This window comes from Vulpes vulpes, chromosome 6, assembly GCF_048418805.1.
Source record: "Vulpes vulpes isolate BD-2025 chromosome 6, VulVul3, whole genome shotgun sequence".
In the NCBI taxonomy this organism is placed as follows: domain Eukaryota; kingdom Metazoa; phylum Chordata; class Mammalia; order Carnivora; family Canidae; genus Vulpes; species Vulpes vulpes.
In genome coordinates, this window is record NC_132785.1 from 120,526,767 (window position 1) to 120,553,794 (window position 27,028).

General features: G+C 38.6%; 1 protein-coding gene across 6 annotated transcripts in view; it reads left to right on the forward strand.

The window, feature by feature from the left end:
• Nucleotides 1-4,196: 4,196 nt before the first annotated feature.
• TTC8 (tetratricopeptide repeat domain 8) overlaps nt 4,197-27,028 on the forward strand; it is a 52,981-nt gene continuing 30,149 nt past the window's right edge. The window contains exons 1-8 of one of the 6 annotated variants that reach the window (XM_026012526.2): nt 4,241-4,475; nt 13,097-13,118; nt 14,584-14,613; nt 20,039-20,159; nt 21,246-21,309; nt 21,419-21,578; nt 21,801-21,890; nt 25,252-25,296. In XM_026012526.2, coding sequence (XP_025868311.1) covers nt 20,075-20,159; nt 21,246-21,309; nt 21,419-21,578; nt 21,801-21,890; nt 25,252-25,296 — 444 coding nt within the window. In that variant the 5' untranslated portion in view covers nt 4,241-4,475; nt 13,097-13,118; nt 14,584-14,613; nt 20,039-20,074. Of the gene's footprint in view, nt 4,476-9,197; nt 9,289-13,096; nt 13,141-14,583; nt 14,614-20,038; nt 20,160-21,245; nt 21,310-21,418; nt 21,579-21,800; nt 21,891-25,251; nt 25,297-27,028 lie in introns of all 6 variants that reach the window. The other 5 variants (XM_072762211.1, XM_072762212.1, XM_026012524.2 and 2 more) reach the window with 5 other exon arrangements.

Genomic DNA, 27,028 nt, shown 5'->3' on the forward strand with positions numbered 1-27,028 from the left:
TATTGTCTCAACATACTCTTTCTCTAAGATGTAATAAATGTGTCCAATTGAAAATTGAGGCAATCCTTGGTGGCATACATTGTTGGTTTCCATCCCAATGTGTTTCTGTGTTCTTTGAAAAGACGACGCAATTTTGCCTTAGCTAAAATTAAATTGGCTTGATCTCTATAACCATCCTATAAGATAGTCACTAAGTCATCATCATCATCCCCATTTTATATGTAGTGGAGAAATGCCATGGTGGCCTCTACATGTACACAAATTGACAGGCTATCCCAGAATTGAAAGGCTTGTAGATCAAATTAAGATGCTCAAATCAGCTAATTTATGGAATCAACTTAAAATCTACAATGAAAAGCAAAGGGAAAGGGATTGGGTAGGTTAAGAATTTAGTGCAGATAGGTGGGTCGCTTAAAGTTCCTATGTCCTGACTCTCTTTGCATCACTTTCTTTTACCACAGGCAGTGTGGGTACAAGGACCAGTTAAAGCAGAAAAGAAAGTTTAAAGATGGAAGATCTCTGGTGCCAATACATGCTTGCTCTATTGGAGAGATAAAAAGGCTATTAAAATATGCATGGCTATAGCTATAGCTCTGTGATAACCTGGTGAGCAACAGCATGTATTTTAAGAAGTGTGCTAGAATGGGTGATACCAATGGGTGGCCAATTTGAGTTAGATAAAGCTAATTTGTGCTTTATGAATATTTAAGGTTCATTTTGCTTTCCATCTCTTTCTATCCACAAGTAACACTTTTATTTTTTTTCATCCTTTCAATGTGTTTAACACATAAATGTCTATTCTATGTTTAACATGTCCTGTAGGTCTATGATATACTATCTATAGTTAACATTTCTTATGAGTTTCATCCATCCTGTTTGTTTTGCTTGATCTTTAACACAGAATCAAAAATTCTTAAGGAATGCAGCAAACACACATCATATTATAGCGCATATCTGAGGCACAGGACCATTAAACCACCTGCTCAGGATGCCCACATTTAGGGCATAGGAGAGTCAGGAGTTCAAATATAGGAAATCTAGCTCCAAAGCCTACTTCTTAACCACCATCCTATGTCAATTTCTAATTTGCCTGAGAAAACACAGCTAGTAAATTTGACCTCAAGTCCAGGGCTTTTTCTCAATTACTCTTTAGTCTAAGTACGCTTGGGGCTGGAGACCACTGTTGTTCACCTCTGTGTTTTTATCACTAAGAAAGGGCCTACACAAAAACTTGTTGACCAAGAGAAGATCCCATTTTAACTTTGCTTTTCTTTCAGGTTAAGTTTAAATGGTCTGAATAATACAACTTTAACATTTAAGAAAAATTAACCTTTGGCATTTAAAGTTACGTTAACTTTGGCATTTGACTTTAAACCGAATTAACCTAAAGGGATATCTAGTTGCTGGAGAGCAAAAGATAAGGAACGATGAACTGAGATCTAGCTCTGATTGCGAAACTGACCCTTTCAAAGGGATTAAGTTGTTTCTCTGTGCTTCACTTTCTTCAGTAGGAAAATGGCTCTAGTAATTCCTATCTACCTTTTCACTATGAAGTTACATTTCCTATTCTTCTCGTTACTGGGATGGGATTTAAAGAAATGGTTTCTGCATTATGGATTAGAAATTATTTAAAAAATGTAATATAGTCTATCCATGCATTCATATAATCAGTTAACATATTTACATGATTAAAAAATAACAAATGTTTATAACCTTTTAAAGGCACAATTTATGTTTACATTTGGACATGCTTCACATCCTGCCATTTGCTAAGTATTCTATGATTTTCCTCATGTATTTGACTTTTCTAAAGGAAAAAAATTAATGGCCTTTGAAGAAAGCTAAAATGAATTATTATAGTCCTAAAATATTTTAATGCCTCTTTTTTATTCCATACTTATTTATATATTTATGTATGTATTTATTTTCCCCCACTTACAAAAACTTTGTTCCTATCTAAGAAATTGGCAATAACCTCAATATATGCAAGACCATGTAGAACTCAACGTGGTGATTGTTCAGCCTTGGCTGCCTATTAGAATTGACTGGGAAACTTAAAAAAAAAAATACTGATGCTTGAACTCTATATCAAACCACTTAAGTCAGAATCTTGAAGGATGGAATTTGGGCATCTGTTTCTAAAATATTTCCAGACATTCTACAAAATACTTGACCAATATTCTTCCAAACTGTCAAGGTCATCCTAAACAAGGTCTGAGAAATTGTCACAGACCAGAGGAGGGAAGGGAGACATAAAAAGTAAATGTAATAAGGTATCCAAAGTGGGATCCTGGAATGGAAAAAATATATCAGGGAAAATCTACTGAAATCCAAATAAACTATGGCATTAATAGCAATGTGCCAATATTGATTCCTTTGTTGTGATTTATGTACCACAGTAATAAATAGGTTAACAATGTTAACAATAGGGGAAATCTAAAATAAAACATTTATTTAAAAAATCTGTCTCATATGGAGCTGGAGTTGAGAATTACTTATTTAGCATCTGCTTACATTGTATCAGAAAACAAAAAGTCCCTTTGAAATATTATTGAGCCCAATTGCAATTGGCTGCCTGTGTGGTTCTAAAACCTGACTCCCAGAAACAACAGGCTGCTTAGGACAGAATACATTTCGAGAGGCAGTTTGAGGGAAATAAAATCGGTCTAACTACAATAAACATAACTGTAATAATCAAAACCCTGCTAACTATTTACTTCTAAGATGCAAAAATTCAAGAAAAAGTGCTTAGTAAAGGAGAAAAAATTACACTCAATCCATTTCTCAGGTTAGAAAGGTAGTTTTACTTTGACATCTATGAGAAAGATATAAATATCTGGATTAAATATACTGTCTGAATTATGGTACCCTAATAGTTTGAGAACATCATGAATGACTTATCTTTGCTAAAAGAATTTTCATTTCTTATCTATAAGGCCAGAAAATTCTTTTCTGACCAGAAAGTTCTTCAGGATTAAGTTAATTTTTCCTCTTTTGCCACTCTGACCGTGGTAGGAAGGAGGCAAGGGAAAAAGATCTCCTAGTCCTCCATAACGAAGCCTACCTGGTTTTAGCCCGGCCATACTTCTTTTTTCATAACCATGAAAGATATTTGTCATCTGTGTCCATCTCTAGAGGGAAGTCAGGATTGTGCCTAAAGAAATCATTCTGTACCAGTAAGCATTTGACAAACAAATGCCTGGAGGTGGCATTTCATAAAGTGCCCTTTAAATTTTTTTTTTTTGTGCTAGTTATTTTGTTTGTAACAACGTCCCCAATTCATAATCCAAAATCCGTTTTAGAATAAATGGTATTAACAGCCGGTAGCCACCCAGATTACAGTCCAGCTCCCTAACTTCATGTGACTTTAGGTAAATAATTTCTCTCCTCTGAGCCGATCTCAGTTCCTCATCTGTAAAGTGCATCGATGCTAAGCAGCATCCAATGCCCCTTTCTGTCAGAACACTGAGATTTGTAGGGGACTTGAAGAAACAAAGAGGAGGATTTTAGGATTTAGGTCTTTGGGTTCCGGTGGGCAGTAATAGTATTGAAGAAACAGTTCTCGTGTTTGTGTGTGTAGAGTCTGAAGGGTAAACGATAGGGGCAAGAATTCATTCATTTGGGGAATATAAAAATTAATGAGAGGGAATAAAGGGAAAGGGGAGAAAATGAGTGAAAATATCAGTGAGGGTGACAAAACATGAGACACCTAACTCTGGGAAACGAACAAGGGGTAGTGGAAGTGGAGGTGGGTAGGAGGGTTGGGGTGACTGGGTGATGGGCACTGAGGGGGGCACTTGGGATGAGCACTGGGTGTTATGCTATATGTTGGCAAATCGAACTCCAATTAAAAAAAAAAAAAAAAGAATGCGTGCATGGGAAGAGCAGGACAGTGACTCTTTTTAAAGGATCAGCTCCCGGGACCTTCCTGGGACCAGCAAAACAGAGGAGCGTTCGGCTGCTAGGCAACCGCTCCTCCCTTGCCCGAGTGGAGGACCCCAGTCAGAGGTGTCTAAGTCACTCCCTCCTAAATTAGCCCACCGTACCGTACGGTGCCTTCGTCTCGAAATTAATGAAAAACGGATCCCTTAAGGGTTCACACGTTTTGCGGCCAAGGTCTGGCAAGCCTCGCAGCTGAGTTCTGCTCCAGCTTGGGTTTTTCTTTTTTTTCCTGTTCTAAGGCGCGATGCGGGCACCTCTCCGGCAAGGCCCCCGCCGCGGCGCGTTGCCGGGCAGAGCTGGACGCCTCCTGCTGCTCGACCCCGCCCTCTCCGGCCCCCGCGCCCGGGTCCGCGCCCCCCCCCCCCGCTGCCCCCGGTTCCCCCCGCCCCTCGGTCCTCCGCGGGCCGCCGCCGGCCGCCATGGGCTCGGAGATGGAGCCGCTGCTCCTGGCCTGGAGCTATTTTAGGCGCAGGAAGTTCCAGCTCTGCGCAGATCTGTGCACGCAGATGCTGGAGAAGTCCCCTTACGACCAGGTACCGGCCGGGCCCGTCGGGCCTGTGGGTCCCAGCGAGGGCAGAGGGCACTGTGGGGGAGGGGGAGCCCACAGGCCGCCGGGTGGTGGCTCCGGGGAGGCAGGCCCAGGCGAAGCCGCATCTGGAGCGAGACCCCCAGCCCCCCTGGCTGGCTCGTCCCTGTGGGTGCGTCCCCCTCCCCCACCCTGGGGGACCCTCCAGGGCTGTTCCGGGACCGCCCCCTCCTCAAGCTCCAGCAGCTTCCTTCCCTTTACGGGGTCCTTAAAGGAACACTTAAAAAGTCCCGCATTTTAACTTTGGTGCACAACTTTGATGATTGATGTGTACTTGCATATGGGTGGACTCTGAAGCTCGCTGCCTGATGAGCTCTCAGCACGCAGCTCTCATTGCTTTTAGAGCAATCTCATCACTGCTCTAAAAGCAATGATGTGTAAACACAGATGTGTAACTTCTCACCTCTTGTTGAAATAGCTGCCTTATTTGGGGGTGGGGGTGGGGGTGGGGGGTCCAACGTTGGGATCTTTCCACTCCATGTGAAGGTTGTTGTCCAAGAGCTTTGATTGTGGGGTAGGAGTGCAATTTGAGGCAAATAATACAAGGTAGAGAAATGACAGTCTAGGAGGGGAAGAGATACATTTACTATTAGGAGCGAGGGATGGGGGGAAAGCACACCCTCCCCCCAAAGAGGGGATGATGACAATGGTTTTAAGAGAACTTAAACAATTATTGTGCTACAGTAATAAGGTGAAGTGAGATACTAAATGCAGATAGAGAATGGTCATATACTCCAGTGGCAGGTAGTTCCTGGAAGAGGCAAAGAGGAGAAGGAGAAATAGGAGCAGAGCTGTGGCAGTTGGTCAGTGTTTCTAGTAAAAGCTGGTTTCCCAGCTTTTTCCTCTAGTGGTGTTCCCTTGGAGATGTTAGAAAAAAAAAAAAAGGGAAATTGAGGGAGTCACATAAGTGGAGGCATATGTGTGAACACTGTTACTAGGCTCTGCTTTAGTTCCCAGCAAATGGATGGAGGATAACCTGTTGAGGTGAACGTTTTAACTTTCAGATGGATAGAACAATCCTAGAACAGTCCACATTTAATGGGAATACTAAACTAGATTCTTGTGTGTTGGTTCATGTTAGTTAACAGAACTGTGTTTCCATAGAGAAGCTTTTTTAAAAATTTTTTTTAAAAATTTATTTATGATAGTCACACAGAGAGAGAGAAAGAGAGAGAGAGGCAGAGACATAGGCAGAGGGAGAAGCAGGCTCCATGCACCAGGAGCCCAACGTGGGACTCGATCCTGGGTCTCCAGGATTGCGCCCCCGGTCAAAGGCAGGCGCTAAACAGCTGTGCCACCCAGGGATTCCTGCTTTATTTATTTATTTTTTTTACAGGATTTATTTATTTTTGAGAAAGAAAGACAGCTTGGGTGTGGGGGAGAGGGGTAGAGAGAATCCTCAAGCAGATGCCCTGCTGAGGGGGGCTCTGATGCTCAGCTGGCTCCCAGGACACTCACCATGACCCCAGCCAAAATCAAGAGTCAGTGGCTTAACCGACTGAGCCACCCAGGTGCCCAGAGAAGCATTTTTCTAAATGTGTTTTTTTGGCACAGTAATCCCACAGATGCTGCTCAAAAACAAAAACACAAAAACAAACAAACAAAAAGATTCCACAATCAAATATGTCTGGGAACCGTTATAAAATATTGACCCCTTCACATTTGTATAATAGTTTGTTAAAACTCTATGATGTACCAGACATTGTAGGCACAATGGTTTGCAAGTACTTTATATACTGTTTCCATTTTTCCATTGATTTAGGGTAGTTTCCATTCTGTGTTCCACAGAGCAATAGTCCCAAGAGCTGCTCAGTGAAAGGAAGTTTCCTCATTCAATGCATTTGGGAACTGTATATTCCCTACCTAGAGATTCAAGATTTGTAGTAAAGGCTCTGAGTTCTGAAGCAAAGACACTTAAGTTTGCCTAATTTTGATTAATACTGTAGTTCTGAAACTTATTTGACCACTGATGACTTTTTTAGTAGAGGTCGGTCATGGGTCAGCTATCTTCATTGTTATTATGCTAGGGATATGTAGTCTCATGGGGAAACGTTGTTACAGGCAAAGCAGCACTGTTTTTATTAATGGTTAAGATCCTATAATCTTAATAACACAATCATAGCACATTCAGTACAGTACTATGTTGTGAATTCAGGTTTAGTTTGTGCTAGGCACTGTGATCAGGATTTTATATGTGTTCAATTAAATGGCCTTTTGTTGAGTGCTTATTCTTGCCAGGCATAAGTTGTGTCAATTAACGTGTATTTCTATGCTTAGAATAACCTTGCAAAGTAGGTAATAAAAAAAAAAGTAGCTAACATTTATTGGGTATTTACTCTCTCAGGCTTGGTTCAGAGGGTTTTATAAGTCATCTTATTTAATCCTCAGCTATTTTAGGAAGTTGGTACTATCTCCCCCATTTTACAGATTGAGAGCACTGGGGCACAAGGTGAAGTAATTTGTCCAAAGTTACAAAGTTGTAAACCCATTCTCTTTGTTTATACTGTGTGCCTCTCTGGCCCCGATGTAGCCACATTTTTCCAAACAGTGTGTTTCTCAACTTTTCCCAGTACATTTTCCTATCTACTGTACCTTTCTCAAGATTTTAGCTAAATGGTAAAGAATTTTGACATATTTATGTACTGGGATTGAAGGCTCTGGAAAGTTCTGAAAGAAGGAAACCTACCTAATTTTGATTAAGACAGTATTTTGAAACTTATGTGATCTCTGGTGCCTTTTTTAGGGGCCAATGGACAGATATCTCCCTTATTGTCTTGGAGAGATAACATTTTGGAAAGTGCATGGGCAAAGTTGCCGTGTTTTCATGAGCGGTTAAGATAGGGCTGTAGAGGAGATCTTGCTCCATTTTTTTTTAAATCTAGGAAGAATAAAATAAACAGATTAAGGACTTTGTCTCCAACTCCTGAATTAGCAGCTAAATAAGGTAAGGGCTTGGGTTATTTTGTTTGGTTTCTTGTACAGTTCTCATTAAGTCTTATGGGCTTGCTTTCTTTCTTTCTTTCTTTCTTTCTTTCTTTCTTTCTTTTCTTTCATTTTTTAATAAATTTATTTTTTATTGGTGTTCAATTTACCAACATACAGAATAACACCCAGTGTTCATCCTGTCAAGTGCCCCCCTCAGTGCCCGTCACCCATTCACCCCCACCCCCGCCCTCCTCCCCTTCCACCACCCCTAGTTCATTTCCCAGAGTTAGGAGTCTTTATGTTCTGTCTCCCTTTCTGATATTTCCCACACATTTCTTCTCCCTTCCCTTATATTCCCTTTCACTATTATTTATATTCCCCAAATGAATGAGAACATATAATGTTTGTCCTTCTCCGATTGACTTACTTCACTCAGCATAATACCCTCCAGTTCCATCCACGTTGAAGCAAATGGTGGGTATTTGCCGTTTCTAATGGCTGAGTAATATTCCATTGTATACATAAACCACATCTTCTTTATCCATTCATCTTTCGATGGACACCGAGGCTCCTTCCACAGTTTGGCTATTGTGGACATTGCTGATAGAAACATCGGGGTGCAGGTGTCCCGGCGTTTCATTGCATCTGTATCAGACATTGGGGTAAATCCCCAACAGTGCAGTTGCTGGGTCTAGGGCAGGTCTATTTTTAACTCTTTGAGGAACTTCCACACAGTTTTCCAGAGTGGCTGCACCAGTTCACATTCCCACTAACAGTGTAAGAGGGTTCCCTTTTCTCCGCATCCTCTCCAACATTTGTGGCTTCCTGTCTTATGGGCCAGATTAAAGACTTGTTACAAAGTATGTTTGGTGGAACTGTGATTTTGATAATGATAATGAAGAAAAAGAGGTTTATATTGGGAAATATTGCTCTTGTCCTTGGTTAACCATTTGACATGGCTAAGATCATTAGGGTAGTAGGTCTTGTTAGGTCCCGGCCTCTTTGTTATAGATTTGAAATAATAGTCTACAATGTGATACACAGTTAATGTCTAATACCATAGACATTAAAAAAAATGTGGTTCTTTGTTAGTATTTTCTTGTTTTGTTTTTGTTTCTGTTTTTTAGTATTCTCACCACAAAATAGAAATAATTATGTGATGGGGTGCTATCGCCATAATGGCAATCATATTACAATAAATAAATGTAGCAAGTTAACATGGTGTGCATCTTACTATTTTTTAATCAGTTAAGAAAATTCTTCTTGGATTCCTCCAGGGGAGTGTTTCTGATAGTAGTTATCATGACTAGGATTTCTTATGATGCTCTAATTGTTTCAGTGGAGGAAGTTAAATGATGGAGAGACTACCAATCTATGAAAAACTAACAGAAATGTGATCAGAGCAGAAGCAGATGGTCCTCAGCTCTGCAGTTAGCTGATTTATCTTCACATGCACCTTTAACCTCATGGGCTATTATTTTTTTGAGGCTTCTACATTTTAGAGTACTTTTCCCCCACAGCTCTTTGAATTACCATTCCCGTGTCACCAAACTAATTTTAGGACAAATGAATGACTTTGAAGCAGCACCTGGACACATGGAAGAGCAAGAAAGTTAAAATATTTTTTCTGTGTGCCAAATGGATTCATTTTTGCTTTCCCCCTCCCCCCCTCCCCCCCAAGACATAAATAGCTTTTGTTTTAGATGTTATTTTTCACTTTGGGTTTTTCTTATTTTTGTCCCAGGTGAGGAGAACCTCTCTAAAGTGACTTGTTATTTGTTACACTTTCTTTAAGCTGGTCCAGGGAGCTTCTCAGAGTACCCATTTTGGCTGATGTAAGTCCACCTCTGAGACTATTTCTTCTATATTTACTTCTCCTTTAAGAGACAGTTTTGGTATACTATCATCAAAACTATTTAAGTTGTGCTTTGTACTTTCCTTTGGGACATCTGGGTCTTATTTAATTTTGATTCTTGCCAAAGTTAGGGTAGTTAGGTTGGTTAGGGAATAATGCATTTTTATTTGGACACAAAAGGACTGAAGGGTAGCTTGACTGTAATGACATGGTATTTGGTAATGGGGAAAGGTTCTTGAAGAAGGCAGATTGTGAACTGTTTTTCCCAGATGCAGAATATCGAGAAATAAGAGGGCAGGGTCTGTAAGCATGACATTAAGGTTCTGATCTCTTGAGAAGAAAGAAAGAAGGATAACTGGTTAATTTATTGTAGCTTCCCTGTTTGATAAAATACAATAAGAACAAGAAATTTGTAGAGAGGCATTGTCTTATTTCAAAGTGTTCTTTAAGTTATGATTGAAAAAGTGGTTATGAGTTGTAAGATATAAAAGGGAGAAATGCAAAAACAGTCTTCCTTCCACACAGCAATGTGACCTAGAGGGAATGCTTGCTTTTACAGCTCATGTCCATCATCCTGATTAGTTGCTTAATCTGATTACTCTTCTTTGCGTTCCATATGTCAGATGCTTGGCTTTAAAACCAGCCCCAATTTTTTAGCTCCATGATAATTAAAAACAGTCCGTAAAACATGCAGGTTTTTCAGGCAGTGAGTTTTTTAAAAATATGCTTTTTTTGCAGGGTAGATTTCTGATAGATTTTCAAAGTATTAAAATCAGTGATCCTGGGAGTGGGAGTGTTGGCTGTATATCAGAATGGGAATTCATATTCTCCTCCCCAATCTCTGCTTATAATGAGAGATGTTCCAGAGAAGAGAGGATTATTACTGTAAATGGTTTGAAGATGGAGAAAAGTCTGAAAGCCACTGGCTTAGAGGAAAGACATGGAACCGGGGGTCCTCAGTGAGCTACATCTTAGTAGTTGATTGAGACGATCTGGTGCTCCCAGCAAAAAAATAAAAACAAAAGCAAAACCATCTTTCTGTATGATTATCTAATGTACTTCCTCGTTGGGGCCATGGAGATGCAGCCAAAATTAATCTTTTGATTCTATACTCTGTGGAGCATTTCATTTTATGAATTTGTATTCCTGCTGAATTATACAGATTACATTCCTACTTGGCTGCTTGGTCTCTAGATCTTCCTAAACCTTCTGACATGCATCCATTTCTCTGTTCTCTTATCTTTTTTCTCCTTCTTGTTACTGCTAACTTTTGAATAAGTTTCACAGCAGAGTCAGGTCAGACTCATTAGCCAGAGTAAGTATTGGTGGCAATTAAGAAGTCACATTCAGAATTATCTAGAGATATGATTCCCTTAAGTAATAGCAACAACCTAAGAGAGAAAGCCTTACCCTGGAGAGGAAGGAAGGAAGCAAACTGATGTGAATTGAAGCTGATGCTAATGAGTATTTTCTGGTTTTAGGCAGTGTCACTGTACTCCTTGTCCTCTCACTCACTGACTTTGAAAGAGAATCAAAGGGAAGTCTTAATTTGATGTGCCATGACTGGGAGTTAGTTCTGGGTTCTGAAAAGGGAAGTAAGGGAGACTTTGGTGCTTTGCTGTTCATTATATAATTGTTTTTACACAAAGAAATTAGTCACAAAGAAATTCTATGTGACTAATACTTCTTATTGAAAGTGATAGCACTTTACACTTCATTAACTGTGATAGCATTATGTGAAAGGATTCTGAAAATTATGAAATATTCTTAAAAATGTAAGGCTTTATTTTATTTATTTATTTATTTATTATTATTATTATTATTATTTATGATAGTTACAGAGAGAGAGAGAGAGAGAGAGAGAGGCAGAGACACAGGCAGAGGGAGAAGCAGGCTCCATGCACCAGGAGCCCGACGTAGGATTCGATCCCGGGTCTCCAGGATTGCGCCCTGGGCCAAAGACAGGCGCCAAACCGCTGCGCCACCCAGGGATCCCTATTTTTAAGACTATCCTATAAACACTATTGGTCCAATTTGAGAGGAGGACTAGGTTGTAGAGGTTGTGTGATTTGTTCAAGGTCATGCAGCTAAGTGGCTCCCTGAGGATCAAGCCCAGGTCTTCTGACTCTAGGGGTAGGCCTGGTGCTTCCTTTTAAAAAAAATTTTTTTTAAGGGAGGGAAAGAGAGAGAGAGAGAGAGAGAGAGAGCAGGGGAAAGGGGCGCCGAGGGAGAGAGAATCTTATGCAGGTTCCACGCCTAGTGTGGAGTCTGATGCGAGGCTTGATCTCACAACCCTGGGATCATGACTTGAGCCAAAATCAAGAGTTGGACACTTAACTGACTGAGCCACTAGGTGCCCTTAGGCTTGGTGCTTTCTGCTCAGCTGTGTTGATGCCCATGGAAATAATCTGCTAGACCAATGAAACTAATTTATGGTTCCCTATTTGGGTGGATTAATTTAGATAACAGACTATATTTTATTTTTTATTTTTTTTTAATTTTTATTTATTTATGATAGTCACAGAGAGATTGAGAGAGAGAGAGGCAGAGACATAGTCAGAGGGAGAAGCAGGCTCCATGCACTGGGAGCCTGACGTGGGATTCGATCCCGGGTCTCCAGGATCGCGCCCTGGGCCAAAGGCAGGCGCCAAACCGCTACGCCACCCAGGGATCCCAGATAACAGACTATAATGGAGAGACTCCAAGGTGAAAGTCTCAGTGATTTAAAAAAAAAAAAAAAAAAAGATTTTACCTATCTCTAAATTAAAACATACTGACTCTTCTTAGTCCTGATCGATCGATCTCCAGACCAACCATACGGGCCTTGGTCTCCCACACTGTATAGCAGTCTGCTTCCATGCCTGGTTGTGATCTTACATACTCAGCAAAATGCAGGCTCTTGACCCAGAGTGCCGAGATTCAAGTACTGCCTGGCCACCTTGATCTCAGAGTTTTCTCATCTGTAAAATGGAGATGATAATATGCCTACGTCAAAGGGTTGTCATGAGTGCTAAGTTCATTAATATATGCTAAGTGATCACAAATGTTAGCTGCTATTGTCTCTACAGAGCTGGAGATATTTGTATGTAGGATACTGTCATTGATACTTTTCTGAAAGGATTGTTGATAATCTGGAAAGGACCTGTGAATAAGGTGTTTAGTAAAATTGCTGATGAAGTGATGCTGAATATATTTCACCAATCCCTGGTACTCAGTAATTTCCAGAATAATCTTCCCTTTCCTCTGAGTCCGTTCTTATCTCCCAGGGATTCCATTTTTCTCTTCTCCCTTAAGTCATCTATCACTGGCCCTTAATTTGAAGATACCATTTGATATATTGTATTTCAATTTATATAATTCTGTCCCTTTCTCTTAGAATGTTTTCAGACCCATTGAGGTGCCAAGGGTGTCAGGGACATTCTGCACAACTAACAAGTTCTCTGCCTCACCCCTGGTTCTGCCTTTCTCCTTCCATCTAAGCAACCTCACCTGTCTCTCCACCTTTCATCCTCTAGGCCTCTCATTGCCTTCTCTGACCTTCTTATTGCGCGTCATTTCCCCACATGTTCTTTACCGGCGTGGTCAATCACAGATGTGTTCCTGTGGGGCGGGAGATCCATATGGGGCACCAGGAGCTTTATCACTGAACAGCACACCAAGATTGAGCTGGTGGTTTGAGTTGGGGCCACTGGAAGCATCTTCCTGCCCTTGGGAGGATAACAGCCGTCCAGCTTTTACTTACTCTCAGAGGCTTCTGGCTCTTATACCTGTCTTGTTTTCCTTTTCAGGTATTGTCTGCAGTCACCTCTGGTAAACGCTTTCTTCCCTTTCTGTATGCACTTTACCTTGTACTTCTCTTACACTTTATGCTTCAATTCTGTCTTATTATTTCCAACTCATTTTTTTTTTTTAATCTCCAAGGTGCACTGGCAAGAAAGAGCTCTGAGCTCTGGCTTCTCTGTGTGACCTTGAGCAAATTACATGACCTCTGAACTGGTTTATCTGTCAAATGGATACAAACACTGACCTGCCTCCCTCTGGTGGTTGTTACGAGACTCAAATGAGATAATGGGTCATACAGATATGTATACAGATGAATAGAAGAAAGACCAGAAAGGGTTATTTCTTCTGTCATCTCATTGCCTGTATCAATATGTCTAAGTATGCCCATTGGCATTGAAAACCTCCGGTTGCCCTCTATTCTTAGTTGCTGTTCTTTTTTTTTTTTTTTTTTTTTAATCTTAGTTGCTGTTCTGTGTTTGGTTCAGCTGCTTGCCAAATATTCTCTAAATCCCACCCCCTTGGGCCTTCACTTTTCTAGCCTAGCTTACTCTGCCACTCATGTTCCTACTATGTGTCATGCTACAGAAATTGCTTATCCTTGCGTGGTGACCAGATGGCTCACACATTGCTCGCACACATAATATAGTGTTTTTTTTTTTTAAAAGAAACATTTAGAGTATTCTCCTTGGATTTTAGAGCTGTAGAAAGCAAGCAAGGAAGGATCCTTTTTTTTTTCCTTTTCCCTTTCCCTTTATTGTTTCTTAGTAGCTTCCTAATAAAACATGCTGCCGATTAAATGTTCAACACAGGTTGCTAACTGTAGATATAGAAGTGTAGATGTTTTGTAAATAAATTTGTTATAAGTCTGATTTTTCCCCCCAATGGATTTCTATTTAATTTGGACAGAAAAAAACCCTGAGTTTATTAGCACCTGACACTAATGTATATGGCATAGTATATTTATAAACATTTCTCAGAGTATATTACAGTCAGAATTAATTTTTTATCTTCAGCTACTAATCCTGTTATATTTATGTGGAGTAGGAGGGTTTATAGCCCTGGATTTTCTTCCTCCTTCCCAAGCGATTAAAGTCTGAATATTTTAACCACCATGAACTTATTTTTGAATACAAAGAAATGTTTCCTTAGTATAGTTGTAAAATTATTTTTAACTTCTGGAATTTTGTGTCTTCATTAAACAAGTAGTTAAGATAACTTTTCTGTGCTTTAAATGAGGTTAGAGTAATTAGAATTTTCTGCTCGTAGAAAATTCAGCCCTCTTCAGCCTATGTGAGTTTTACACTAATACCAATATTAGTATTAGTATATGCAGAACTCTTGAGAGCACTTGTGGAGAAAGATTAAAGTTAATATTTGGATTTTTATTGAATGAGTTTGAGTCCACTTACAAATACCTAATTAGTCACTAAGACTTTTTATTTTAGAAACTGTATTTCTTAAAAATGTTTACTACCTTCTTAATGCTTTCCAGGAACCAGATCCTGAATTTCCAGTGTCTCAGGTAAAGGTTTAGCTGCAACCTTTAGTTTAGAGAATACTATATATAATGCCAATTGCTTACTTGTTCCTAGATTAGAAAACTTGCTGCATATCTGTTAATGCTGTTAGATAATTAGCCATCTCTCCCACATTCTGTACCTTTTTACCTAAAGAATTATATTTCTAATATTTTTATGGCTATGTTTATGTCTTTCTAGTCTTTTTTTTTAAAGGTTTTATTTATTTATTCATGAAAGGCAGAGAGAGAGAGAGAGAGACAGAGACAGAGACAGAGACATAGGGAGAGGGAGAAGCAGTCTCCATGCAGGGAGCCTGATGTGGGACTCGATCCCAGGACTGCAGGATCATGCCCTGAGCCAAAGGCAGACGCTCAACCGCTGAGCCACCCAGCCATCCCATGTCTTTGTAGTCTTAAGACTTGGAACTTAAATAGATATTGACCAGAGGATGAGAGAAAAAGAGAAGGAGGCAAGGGACCAGGAGTGTAGAAAGGGAATTGAGAAGTCAGCAGAGCCCCAAGTGTCCAAAAAGACTGTGATGGGTAGAACAGTATGTGTTGAGTAAAGAGTAGGCTGACTCTGCTCAGAAAGGGCTTGGTGAGAGGGTGGTACCTGCCGTCGCGAGGAAGAAAAGAAGGGACATTGACCAGATAGCCACAACCAACAAATCATCATGGCTAGAGATGGGAGGCAGCCAGAGAGACCTGCTAACCGGACACACTGACTCTGAAGACACACTCACTCTGGAAGGAGCCTAAGGAGAGGAGGTGTGGTTGGGGGGATACACCAGCCAGTGAAGCTTTTAACTCAAGAGGGTTTCCAGTAAGTCTGGGAATAAGGACAAGGGATGAAAATGTTATAAATCAAAGAGCTTAAATACTGCTAGGTGTTTGCCCTGCCACATAAGAGAGAATTCTAACAGTGGTTTTTAGGTAAATAATTGGAACCTCATATGTGGTTCATATGAGTAATCATCCAACCTTTTTAGAAGAAAGCAAGATACAAAGTACTCTGATAGAGGTCTGCGTGGCATTAAACAAGCACTGGAAATAGTTTAAAATGTAGCACTCTTCTTTAGAAGGATTTTAAAGAAACCTGTCTGCAGGCAACCTTATTGCCTGTCTCATGATTTCCATATTGAGAGATGGTACAAAACTTTTTTGTATAATATATGTACAGTTTGTTTGAGAAGGACCTAAATTATAAATAGAGTTAAGTAATGTGCTTTTTGTTTTCACTAATTTTGGAAGATTTTGTTAAAATTAAAACACCAATAATTTGCATTGTTGATAGGCTTTAAACATTGTAAATGGCATTTGAAAGTTTCCAGCCAGCTCCGGGACTTCATGAAGGACCTGTATTTAGTGTTACTTTCCTGTTCTGTTACTGTAGACTGAATTATCCACTGGATAGTGATCTAAAAGAATAAAAAGGGAACAAGTCTGACAGGATTCTTTTGAGCTCATTATTCAGACATTTTGCCTTCCTCTTTTGCACATTTTTACAACTTCAAAATAAACGAGGCTTTACAATAACAATTCAATATTTTGTTCCTAACTTTTCATTTTCATACAGCAGGCAGTGTCAAATGACACACTGTTCTTTGGTGGCCTTATTCTAATAATAACCTAGCAAAATTGTTTCTTTTATGTCTTAAACCATTGGCCTCAAATGAATAGGACAATTTAAACATGTTTTGCTCTGTCACTAGAGTTTTTTTTTTTACCTTTCTGTATGTTTTTTTTCATAACTAAAATTGGATCAACCTCACAGAAGGTAGTAGTACAAGGAAAGTGTTATTTTCTTGATATTATTGCCTCAAGAATAATGTCTTGTAGACTGCCTTAGTAGGTGAATGAGATTATGAGAATGAGATTATGTCTCAAAGATAAAGAAGGAAATAATTGACATGATGATTACTTAGATTGAGAGAATCTATGGGTTTGTTTCCCTTTAGAAAAGTTCCTAAACTTCTATGATTTTTGTTGATTTCATAGTACTTCCAATGGATAGATGTTCAAATGTATTTACTGCATGACCATGTCATTTAGTAACAACTTAAACATATCTGATTACACCAATTTATATTTTTATTTTTATTCAGATTTAGGGGGCAGTTTGGCATCATCCACTGTGCTTTGTTATGTATTTTACTTTAATCACTGATTAGTTTTGAACCTTTTTTTTTTTTTTTTTCATTTAAACAGGATTTTAGGGCTGTAAAACATACTTGGCTTGTTTCCAAAATAAAATTTTTAATTTTTTTAAAAAGCCAAAGCCCCATCTGCTGTTTTCATTAAAATCCTAAGAATTGTTCACATTGCCAAGAGCAGTTCTTTGAATACAATCTGATGTTTAATCAAGCAGGGATATGTGATTTTCAAGGTCATTTTTGTTAGGACCGAAGGAAAATCAGGAAGATTAATATTCTCAAATACTGATGAAATTTAAAATTAAATAATGGTTTGAGTAGATTTTATCTTCCCACCATTATTTCTACTTCTCAAGACTTAGATTCTAGAAATGGAAATAAATATAGACCTATTTACCATTTTGAAAAAGTGAATTCTTATGGAATAACATTTTTAAAACAGTGTAGCATTTATTCATTTGATGGGGAGGGAGCGGTGGATTTACTTTTGTTTAGCCTACTATTACAGTTGCACGTTCTTAATATTTGAGAGGTTAGTTGGCAGATGGATGTCAGGAAGCATGTTGGGGTGGACTATAACAGTAGGTACATGCAAATTGTTAAAAAGACATGTGCAGGGATAATTAATGCCCAACTATATAAATGTAATAGTAAAAACTTGGCTTTTAGAAAGTTGATTTAACTAGGACTAGTCATAGTTTTGAAGCTTCGTTAGCTCCTCCTCATCCGGGTAAAAGTCCATACACTTCACTCTGGCAAAGAGGGTCCTTCATCAGTCCTTTGCTTTTTTCTTAAGATTTTATTTATTTATTTGAGAGAGAGTGAGCACGAGCAGATAAGGAACAGAGGGAGAAGCAGGCTTCCCTGCCAAGCAGGGACCCTGATGCAGGGTTCTGTCCCCAGACTCCAGGATCATGACCTGAGCCAAAGGCAGACACCTAACCAACTGAGCCCCTCAGGGGTCCTGGCTCTTTGGTTTTTCTCCAGCATTCTTCTCTGACTGATGCCTCAGCTGAACTCAATTCAACCATACTCAACTGTTATGGATTTGCCAAACATGCCGTGAGCCTTCAAGCTAACCTGCCCTCCTCTCATTTGCTTTGCCTACCACACACTTTCTAGTCTTGGCCACTTCTACCCTTCTTTCACCTCCAGTCAGCTGGGTGCCTCTGTCTTCCCATAGCATGCTCCAGGCTTTTATTTTTGTGCTTTTCCTAACAACACTGAAATTTGTGTGAGCTAGAAGAGCTGTGGCTTGCTCATCTCTATTCCCAGGACCTACATGTAGTAGATGCTCTCTGGTAATATGGGAGTGACCCCGCAGAGCCCATATCCTGCTTTACTGTTTCAAAGAAATTACTGCAGTCTCTCCTATCCACCAGACTGCTGAACAAGGAACACCCTTTCGAGAAATGAAAGCCATCAGATCCTTGAAGGGCAGTAAGAGCTGTGGGGACTCAAGATAAATCGGGATTACTTATCTCCATCTTTGAAGTTACATTAAACCATTAGTTCAAGTCAGGGATGACTCCCTGGCCCTTTAGCATACTTGTATAGATCTGCCAGCCTCCCTGATCTTTGATGATTGAAAACCTCCAATTGTTTCCACACTTTAGTGGCTCCCACAGTTAGATGCAGTTCCAATTGGAATTGATTTTTTTTAAACAAATTAATTCTTTGATTCTGTGTTCTGCTCATTCAGTTGTGTTAAATCCACAGAGTTGAAACATTTTATTATGTTATCTGATGAGAATCTGGTAATTCTTACCTGGAAAATAAAAGCTAAAAATCCCAGTCATCTAACCAAATATAATTTCATTTTGGGAACCTAAGTATGCTATGAAGGCAGCCTTCTTTATTTCCCATAAAAGTGAAAGCACAAATATTTTTCTTTTTGCCTTTAATTTTTTGTCTTATATATGCACTCCAGTATTTTAGCCCACAAAAGGATAGTTTTAATTCCTATAAAACTATTTTCTGTACCACTCACCTGTCACCTATCATGCACTACTTTGCCTTGTCATTTAATTCAATAGGTGATGTGTTCAGGGAAATTAGGATTCAAGTTTTAATCTTCTCAGTTTCCTTTTCAGAACCTAGCCCAGTGCCATGTAACTAGGAGGTGCTCCATAGGTATGACTGACTGAGTGAATGCATCTCGGGTTCTTTACGTGAGGACTTTTTGGACCTCTGTAGCTCTCATCTGTTCCTTTCTCAGTCCCTTTGCCTTCCTTCAGCCTGCTTCACAGCCAGATCCCTAGTATGGTGAGCCCTACCTGCACCCCCCAGCCCCCAACAGGTTTCCCTAGCTGCTACTTCCTCTGTTCTGTGAGGAACAAAGTCAGTTCTATGCTGCTGCTCAAGAGTTGCCTTCTCCCCAAATCCTCCACAGGACACCAAGCTTTATTGTTGTTCTCTGCTTCTATTCTGTAGTGAAGCAGAAACGTAAACATTTCTGATAAAGCCATTTTGAATGTTTAACAAGATTTTTAACTGCGCTCACCTTGATGTCTAATTTCTCAAGGTAAAGCAAAGCTGATATTTTCTGGATTCCTTAATTACCTCTTCCATCCCCCCCCCCCCCCCCCACACACACTTCCTAGCAGGTTCTCTACTGGCTAGATCACAGAGCAACCAAGATTGTGTTGATTAGTTATTGGGAATTGGGAGAAACTGATCTTAGTTCAATTCAACATTTTTGGAATACCTAATGTGTGCCAAAGCCATAGGTGTTATGGAAAATTCAGAACTGAACAAGGTAAAAAGGCCTGTGTTCTGGGGAAGGGAGGGCTAACCTATGCCCAATACTTATGGAGTTTCTTGGATATGGTGAGTACATAGAAGTGTAAAGAGAATACTCTGTGAGAAAGACAAGAGGGAAGTATGTTTAGAGGTAAACCATCAGGGAAGTCTTCATGATGGGCTTCTGGTCCTGAAGGAGGAAGGCAGAAAGAGCATGGTGGCCATAGCTTTATTGTTTCCAATTATTATTCCAGTGAAATTTTCTCTAGAGATCTTCTTTTACTTATAAAAAGGCATGTTAGAAGCCTGCCAGGTGATTACTACACTTTTATTTACTAGTAATTGATCAAATGGGTGTTCCTTGATTAGTAATGACCAGGCCTTCTTGTATTAGTTTCTTGACATAGCACTTTACATTAGAATAATGCACTAAATATAAACATGCCTAATAAAAAGTTAGACAATAATAAACCTTCCATAGGCAGTACTTCTAATATTCTCTAATATGTGCTTTATTTTATCCATGCTTCTAGGCAGCTTGGATTTTAAAGGCACGAGCACTAACTGAAATGGTATACGTAGATGAAATTGATGTAAATCAGGAAGGAATTGCAGAAATGATGCTGGATGAAAATGCTATTGCTCAAGTTCCACGTAAGTACTGGCTTTTCCATTAAGTCAATGAAATGCCACTAGAAGGAAGGATACTATTTGTATATAAAATAAACATAAGACATTATATACATGGAAAAATGTTGTATTGAGTATATGGTCGCTATCCTGCCATATAGTACAAAGACTTTCCTTCCCCAATTCAATTATATTATCTTAAACTTAAGATGTGAGATTGTTGTATAAAAGCAATATCAATAAAATCTATATTATACATTTGAAAATGTTTTATATTTAAAATGCATTCTAGCTGAACTACTTATCTAAACATATCAGAAAATTGTTTATCTGAGAGTCAAAACACAGGAAGCATCCAAAAAACAGAAGTGTTCTAAAAGGATTTTTTAAAGAAATGATCATTGGAAAACATCACTTCACTGTACTAATTGAAGGTGATTTGCTCTAATGTGTGATGTGAGGTGATGGAGTGATATGCTGGCCTGTGAAGGCCTGTCGGGATTGCCATAGAGGCCCGGTCCCTGGCCTCTGGATGTGCTGGCACAAATGGTATTTCGTAATGATCATGACATACAGTGGTCTTGCTGTATTTGATAGTTACAACAACTATCAGTCACTTACATGTTTTGAAAGATAACTTTTAGAGCTTCAAATGGAAATTGAGGAAAAAAAATAGATATGGTTCCTGTTAAAAATGTCTTTTTTCCCCATCATTTTGCTCTTTTGGAGTTAAAATATCTAAATTCTAGATATTGTAGCAGGAATAAACTATGAGTATAGAACTGTCTTTTGGTGCTTTGGAGCTTTCTAGCCTTGAGTTTGAACTTCAGCTCTACTAACAGGTTGACATCTTTACCTAACCCTTTAGGCCTTTGCTAAATGGGTGAATACTACCTACCTTACAGACTTCGTGTGAAGATTACATGTGATTACATAAGATAACATGATAGATATTCAATAAATATCCGTCTCAAACACATTTCCATAAAATACAATTCTTGTTATTGATGTTCTTTTCACTAGGCCAGCACATTCCTAAAAATTACATTAGCTGACAGTTTTTAAAGATTAATAACTCATATTAATTGAGTTTGCCATCTCATCTCACAGGCCCTGGAACATCTTTGAAACTCCCTGGAACTAATCAGACAGGAGGGCCTAGTCCAGCTATCAGGTATTTACATCTGTTTTATACTTTTTGTCATTAAATATTGACCAGACTGTATGAGAATCTTCCTTTATCGATCTTTTTTTTGTATTATCACAATGTACACCTTCCACAGGCCAATCACTCAAGCTGGAAGACCCATTACAGGTTTCCTTAGACCTGGCACACAGAGTGGAAGGCCTGGCACTATGGAACAGGCTATTAGAACACCCAGAACTGCCTACACAGCTCGCCCTATCACCAGCTCATCTGGAAGATTTGTCAGGCTGGGAACGGTGAGTTCTGTCAGCCTTCCCATAGTTTTGTATTAGCAAAGTAGCTTTATGTGATACCATTTTTTTTGCTGTTTGTTATAGTGGAAAGTTATATGAAGATTTTTTACAGGTGATTCTTTTTACTTTTGTTTTCTTTGTAATTTTTATGCTCATTTAACTCAATTTATGTTTCAAGAGGAAGTTTCAGATTTTGATTTCTTGTTCTGTGTTTTTCCCCCATAGGCTTCCATGCTTACAAGTCCGGATGGACCTTTTATAAATTTATCTAGACTAAATTTAACAAAATATGCTCAGAAACCTAAATTGGCAAAGGTATGTACTTAAAATGATTTTATGTTTTGAAGTCATGTTAGATGTATTATAACAACATTCTAGGAAATAGAGAAAATTTGTGAAGGAAAGGCTATGTCTTGATTGAAATGGAAATGTTTACTATAAAAAATTCCTCTTAAAAGTCAGTCAGAAATAAAGTGTATATACCATTATTTTAGGAAATTGTTTTTCCTCTAATAAAGAACAGCAATTTAAAAAAAATTTAAATCAAGTTAGTTAACATACAGTGCAATATTGGTTTCTGGAATAGAATTCAGTGATTCATCGCTTACATACAACACCCAGTTCTCATCCCAACAGGTGCCCTCCTTAATCCCCATCACCCATCTAGCCTATCCCCCACCACCCTTCCCTCCATCAACCCTCAGATTGTTCTTTATCATTAAGAGTCTCTTATGATTTGTCTTCCTTTCTCTTTTTTTCTTTTCTGCTTCCCATATGCTCATTTGTTTTCTTTCTTAAATTCTACATATGAGATCATATGGTATTTGTTTTTCTCTGACTGACTTGTTTCACATAGCATAATACTCTGTAGCTCCATCCATGTCATTGCAAATAGCAAGATTTCATTCTTTCTGATGACTGAGGAATATTCCATTATATATGTATACCACATTTTTCTTATTCATTTATCAGTCAGTGGACATTTAGGCTGTCTCTATTGTTTGGCTACTGTTGATAAAGGAACAGCATTTTGTAACAAATAAAACAGATATGCAGCATCATCTTTGTGGAAAGAAGCTTAGAAGGTCATCACTGCATCAGTGTGTGTTTTCCTTTTTCATCTTGGATTGTTCTCAGAAAAATAATTTTCTATTCTTGTAGAATTTTAGGATTGTCAAAAGGAAGATGAAAAAATAAGTACTTCGGGAATCCCTGGGTGGAGCAGCGGTTTGGCGCCTGCCTTTGGCCCAGGGCGCGATCCTGGAGACCCGGGATCGAGTCCCACATCGGGCTCCCGGTGCATGGAGCCTGCTTCTCCCTCTGCCTGTGTCTCTTCCTCTCTCTCTCTCTCTCTCTCTGTGACTATCATAAATAAATTAAAAAAAAAAAAAATAAAAAATAAGTACTTCTAATTAGTAATTAGGCAGGCATCTCAAAATCACCTACTGGCTTGCGTGATCCTTATTGAGAATTACATTAATAATTCTAACTACTCAAAGACTAGATGCTTGGCACCTGGGTGGCTCAGTCATTTAAGTGTCCAGTTCTTAGTTTTGGTTCAGGTCATGATCTCAGGGTCATAAGATCTAGCCCTACATTGGGCCCTGTGCTCAGTGGGGAGTCCGCTTGAAGATTCTGTCCTTCCTCCCACTCATGTACTCTCTCTCTCTTTCTCTCAAAAATAAATAAATCTTGGGCAGCCCGGGTGGCTCAGCAGTTTAGTGCCGCCTTCAGCCCAGGGCATGATCCTGGAGTCCCAGGATCGAGTCCCATGTCAGGCTCCCTGCATGGAGCCTGCTTCTCCCTCTGCCTGTGTCTCTGCCTCTCTCTGTGTGTGTCTCTCATGAACAAATAAATAAAACTAAAAATAAATAAATAAACCTTAAAAGAAAGATTATATGCTCCTTTAAATTAAAGAGAAAGAGTGAAAATAAGTGTGTATATGTGTGGTAAGAGAGAGAGACTGAGAGGTCCATGACCTGTCCAATGTATAGATAAACTTGGAGTTGAACTTGGAATAATTCAGAAACATGAGCATTTAGCTGTTGCTAAAACTGTTCTAAGCCTAGTCCAGGTTTGTAGCTGTAATCTCTGAATTCTATACATGAGCTGAGCTCATTCTGAACCTTGGTTCTAATGGCGTTTTACATATTTACTAAGTGTCAAACACTAGGGAATATAAGAATGGATGCTAGCCATACAGACTTGAAATTAAAATCAGAGAAAGAAATGTCAGTTGATAGAGAATTAGCCTATAATAACACTGATGACATTTTTTCTTAATTTCTTATTTAACAGCAATCTGGTCAACTTCATTTAGCAGAATTATAAAGCTACATTTATTTCCCTTACCTTCATAGGAATTGAGTATTCACAGCAACTCCTATGGAATATATGGAACTCCTGTCTTTTAGGCCATTTAGCTGGTATCATTGGTGTTTTGTCTTTTTAAAAAAATTTTTTTAAAGATTTGTTTATTTTAGAGAGAGAACTTTAGGGGTGAGGAACAGAGGAAGAGGGAGAGAGAGAAAATTAAGCAGACTCGGTGCTCAATGTGGAGCCTGATGTGGGGCTCGATCTCATGATCCTGAGATCATGACTGAGCTGAAACCAAGAGTTGGTCACTTAACTGACTGCACCACCCAGGCACCCCCACATTGCTGTTTTCTATCTAGGGAGTGCAGTCCATGAAGGCATCTCCCTCAAACTAAGATGCTTCCAGGACAGATATAGTATGTGTTCATAGATTTTTTTGTGTGTGTGTCTTCATAGATTTAAACTGAACTAGATTTTGTGCTTTTTTTTTTTTTAGTGTGTTGTAGAAATAATGCCCGGTTTTTCTGTCTTTGGTTTCCAATTCGCTTTTACTCATCAGAACTCATTTCGAATAATGATTGCTTGAGTTGTCTATGGTAACTCCTTTTCACAGCAATGGTAATTGCACTCTTGACTTTTCTTCTTTATAACAGAACCAATGGAGAGTTAGGTGCAGTTTCTAAAAGAAGGGCCTTGTCCTAGTTTCTTTTTTCTTTCTTTGGTTGCCTCTTAAGTTTTCTCTGGTAATAATCTTGAAATGCTGGCCTCTTTGCAAGTGTACAATAATGGCTCTATGGACAAACGTGATACCACCAATGGGGATTTAGTAGATGCTTATTTATTCAGATGAGTTGAGAGAAGTATTAAAATAATGGTTCTCAGACCTAGTTGCACATCAGAGTCATCTACACATCCCACTTTACACTTAAGCTCTACTTTGTTTTAGAAGAAACTTCTAAATTTTCTCCGTGTCTAAAGTGTCATTATCAATATCATATATATGTAGAGTGTGTAAAATAATGGGCTAAATCTGTTTTAGGATAATCCCATAGTTGATGTTTTCATTTGTCCCTTTCTAGTAAAATAGTATGTATAATACAAAAACACTGTTTAGTTATTTGAGTTTTCCAGTTTGTATTCTATAAATACAGGAATCTGGCATAAATCGCTGTATTTTAAAATGGTGATTGTAAAAAATGATGGATAGACCTTTTACTTATAAAGGCACTTTTAGAGTACCTTGTTATTTTGGTTCAAATCAGCTGCTGTCAAAATGGTCTTTGAATTTTGATACAACAATAGAGTGCTTTTGTTAAAAATAAAATCTAATGTACTTTTGGTGTTTTTTTTTTCTTCATAGGCTTTGTTTGAGTATATCTTTCATCATGAAAATGATGTTAAGACTGTAAGTTTTGAATTCATGCTATTTTCTTTTATTAAAAATTATAATAAGACTTTGGGGATTTTGATTCTGAAATGTTCTATTTCTTACTTTATAAACAGATGGAATTATTAAAAATTGGAGCATTACTAATACTTTCAAAACCACTGTTGGTTTCAGTAGAAAAATTCGTGTAACTATAGGAGTGGTAAGAACTATGCCTGGTCCCTAGAGTATGTAGACACCCACTGAAGAGCAAGATTCAGATAATTGAGAATATTGCATAATGTGTTTGTGCTACAGTTTATTTTTTATGCTAGTAGCACTGTTGATCCTTCTTTTTTCTGTAGTCCATATAGTGTATTAATACGGGCTTACTCATATGAGTATTTCTGGTTTGTTTATAGTGCACCCCTTCCCCCTTCTTCAACATTTTATGAAAAGAAAAATTCAAACACACACAAGTAGAGGGAATAATATAATGAGCCTGTATCACCCGTCACCCAGCTTCAGTATTGTTCAATCATCTTGGTAGCTTCTTTGCAAGAGTTTTAAGGTTATATGCATATTGCTTCATTTGTTTCACTTTTTACATGCTAATAAGCAAATAACCAGTTATCTCACAAATTTTGTCAAACTGAATGTACATAATTCTGTAGTGTCTAGTGATAGTATTTTCCTATTAGTTTAGGGAAAAAGCTTTTAGGAAAATAAAAACGTTTTCCTTAATCGTGTTTTCTATGTGTCAACCACTGTGCTATGTACTAGGAAAACTAATAAAAATATTTTTTCCTCTCTAAGCCATGCAATCTAGCTGAGAAAATAAAATTGGCATAATGACACAATTAAAGAGATATTGCCAAGCTGTGACATTGTCACCAGATAGCAAAGAAAAAAAAAAACTCAAAGGGGTACTATTAGTAAAGAGCCACAAAATAAGTTGGATTTTTGGGAGGGAAGGAGGGAAAATAAATGTAAAGAAAGGATAAAAACATAAGCAAGGTATGGAGTGAAAAAAATAGGCCATGGACTAAGAAATGGGAGGATCAAAGAGACATTTTGAAGAAAGAAGTTGCAGAACGTGATGACAGATTTGATGTGCAGGACAGAGGAAAGACACTCATCAAATCTGCCTCCTAAAGGTGCTGCAAGAAGAATGATTGTTTTACTAACAGAAATGGGATAATTAGGGAAAGAAGTCGGTTTCTACAGAAGCTAGATAATTCACTTGAAGGCATTTTAAGTTAAAAATCGTGGCAGGCTATCCAAGTGGAGATACCACTGCAGGTACTTAGATGGACTAAATGTAGGAGAGAGCCTGGGCCCCATACATAGAATGTAGAAGTTGTGGTATAGTGAAGTTCTAGTGGATGTGGCCGTGTAGGAAGAGAGGAAACTGAGGCTGGAGCAGAAATTATGCACATTTCTGGAAATCAGTCAGCACATGCCATTTTCACTTAATATAAAGCTTGTCAGAGGCTTTCAGTGTGTCACGTAAAATCATTTAGTTACACTGTCATTTTAAAGAAACATCCAAATAAAGGAATCAGTCTTTCCATTGCATAAAGCTGGATTTTAGCTTTCTAAGGATTAATTAATTTATTGAAGAGACATTTTTTTCTTTCATCCAAAAATGTCTGAGCCCCTACAGTTTGTGCCAGCCACTGTTCTAGGTCCTAAGATTACAGAGGGAGGCCAGCAGACAAGATCTCTGCTCTTTTGGAGGTTATGTTCTGGTTTTGGAAGGAAAAGAGAG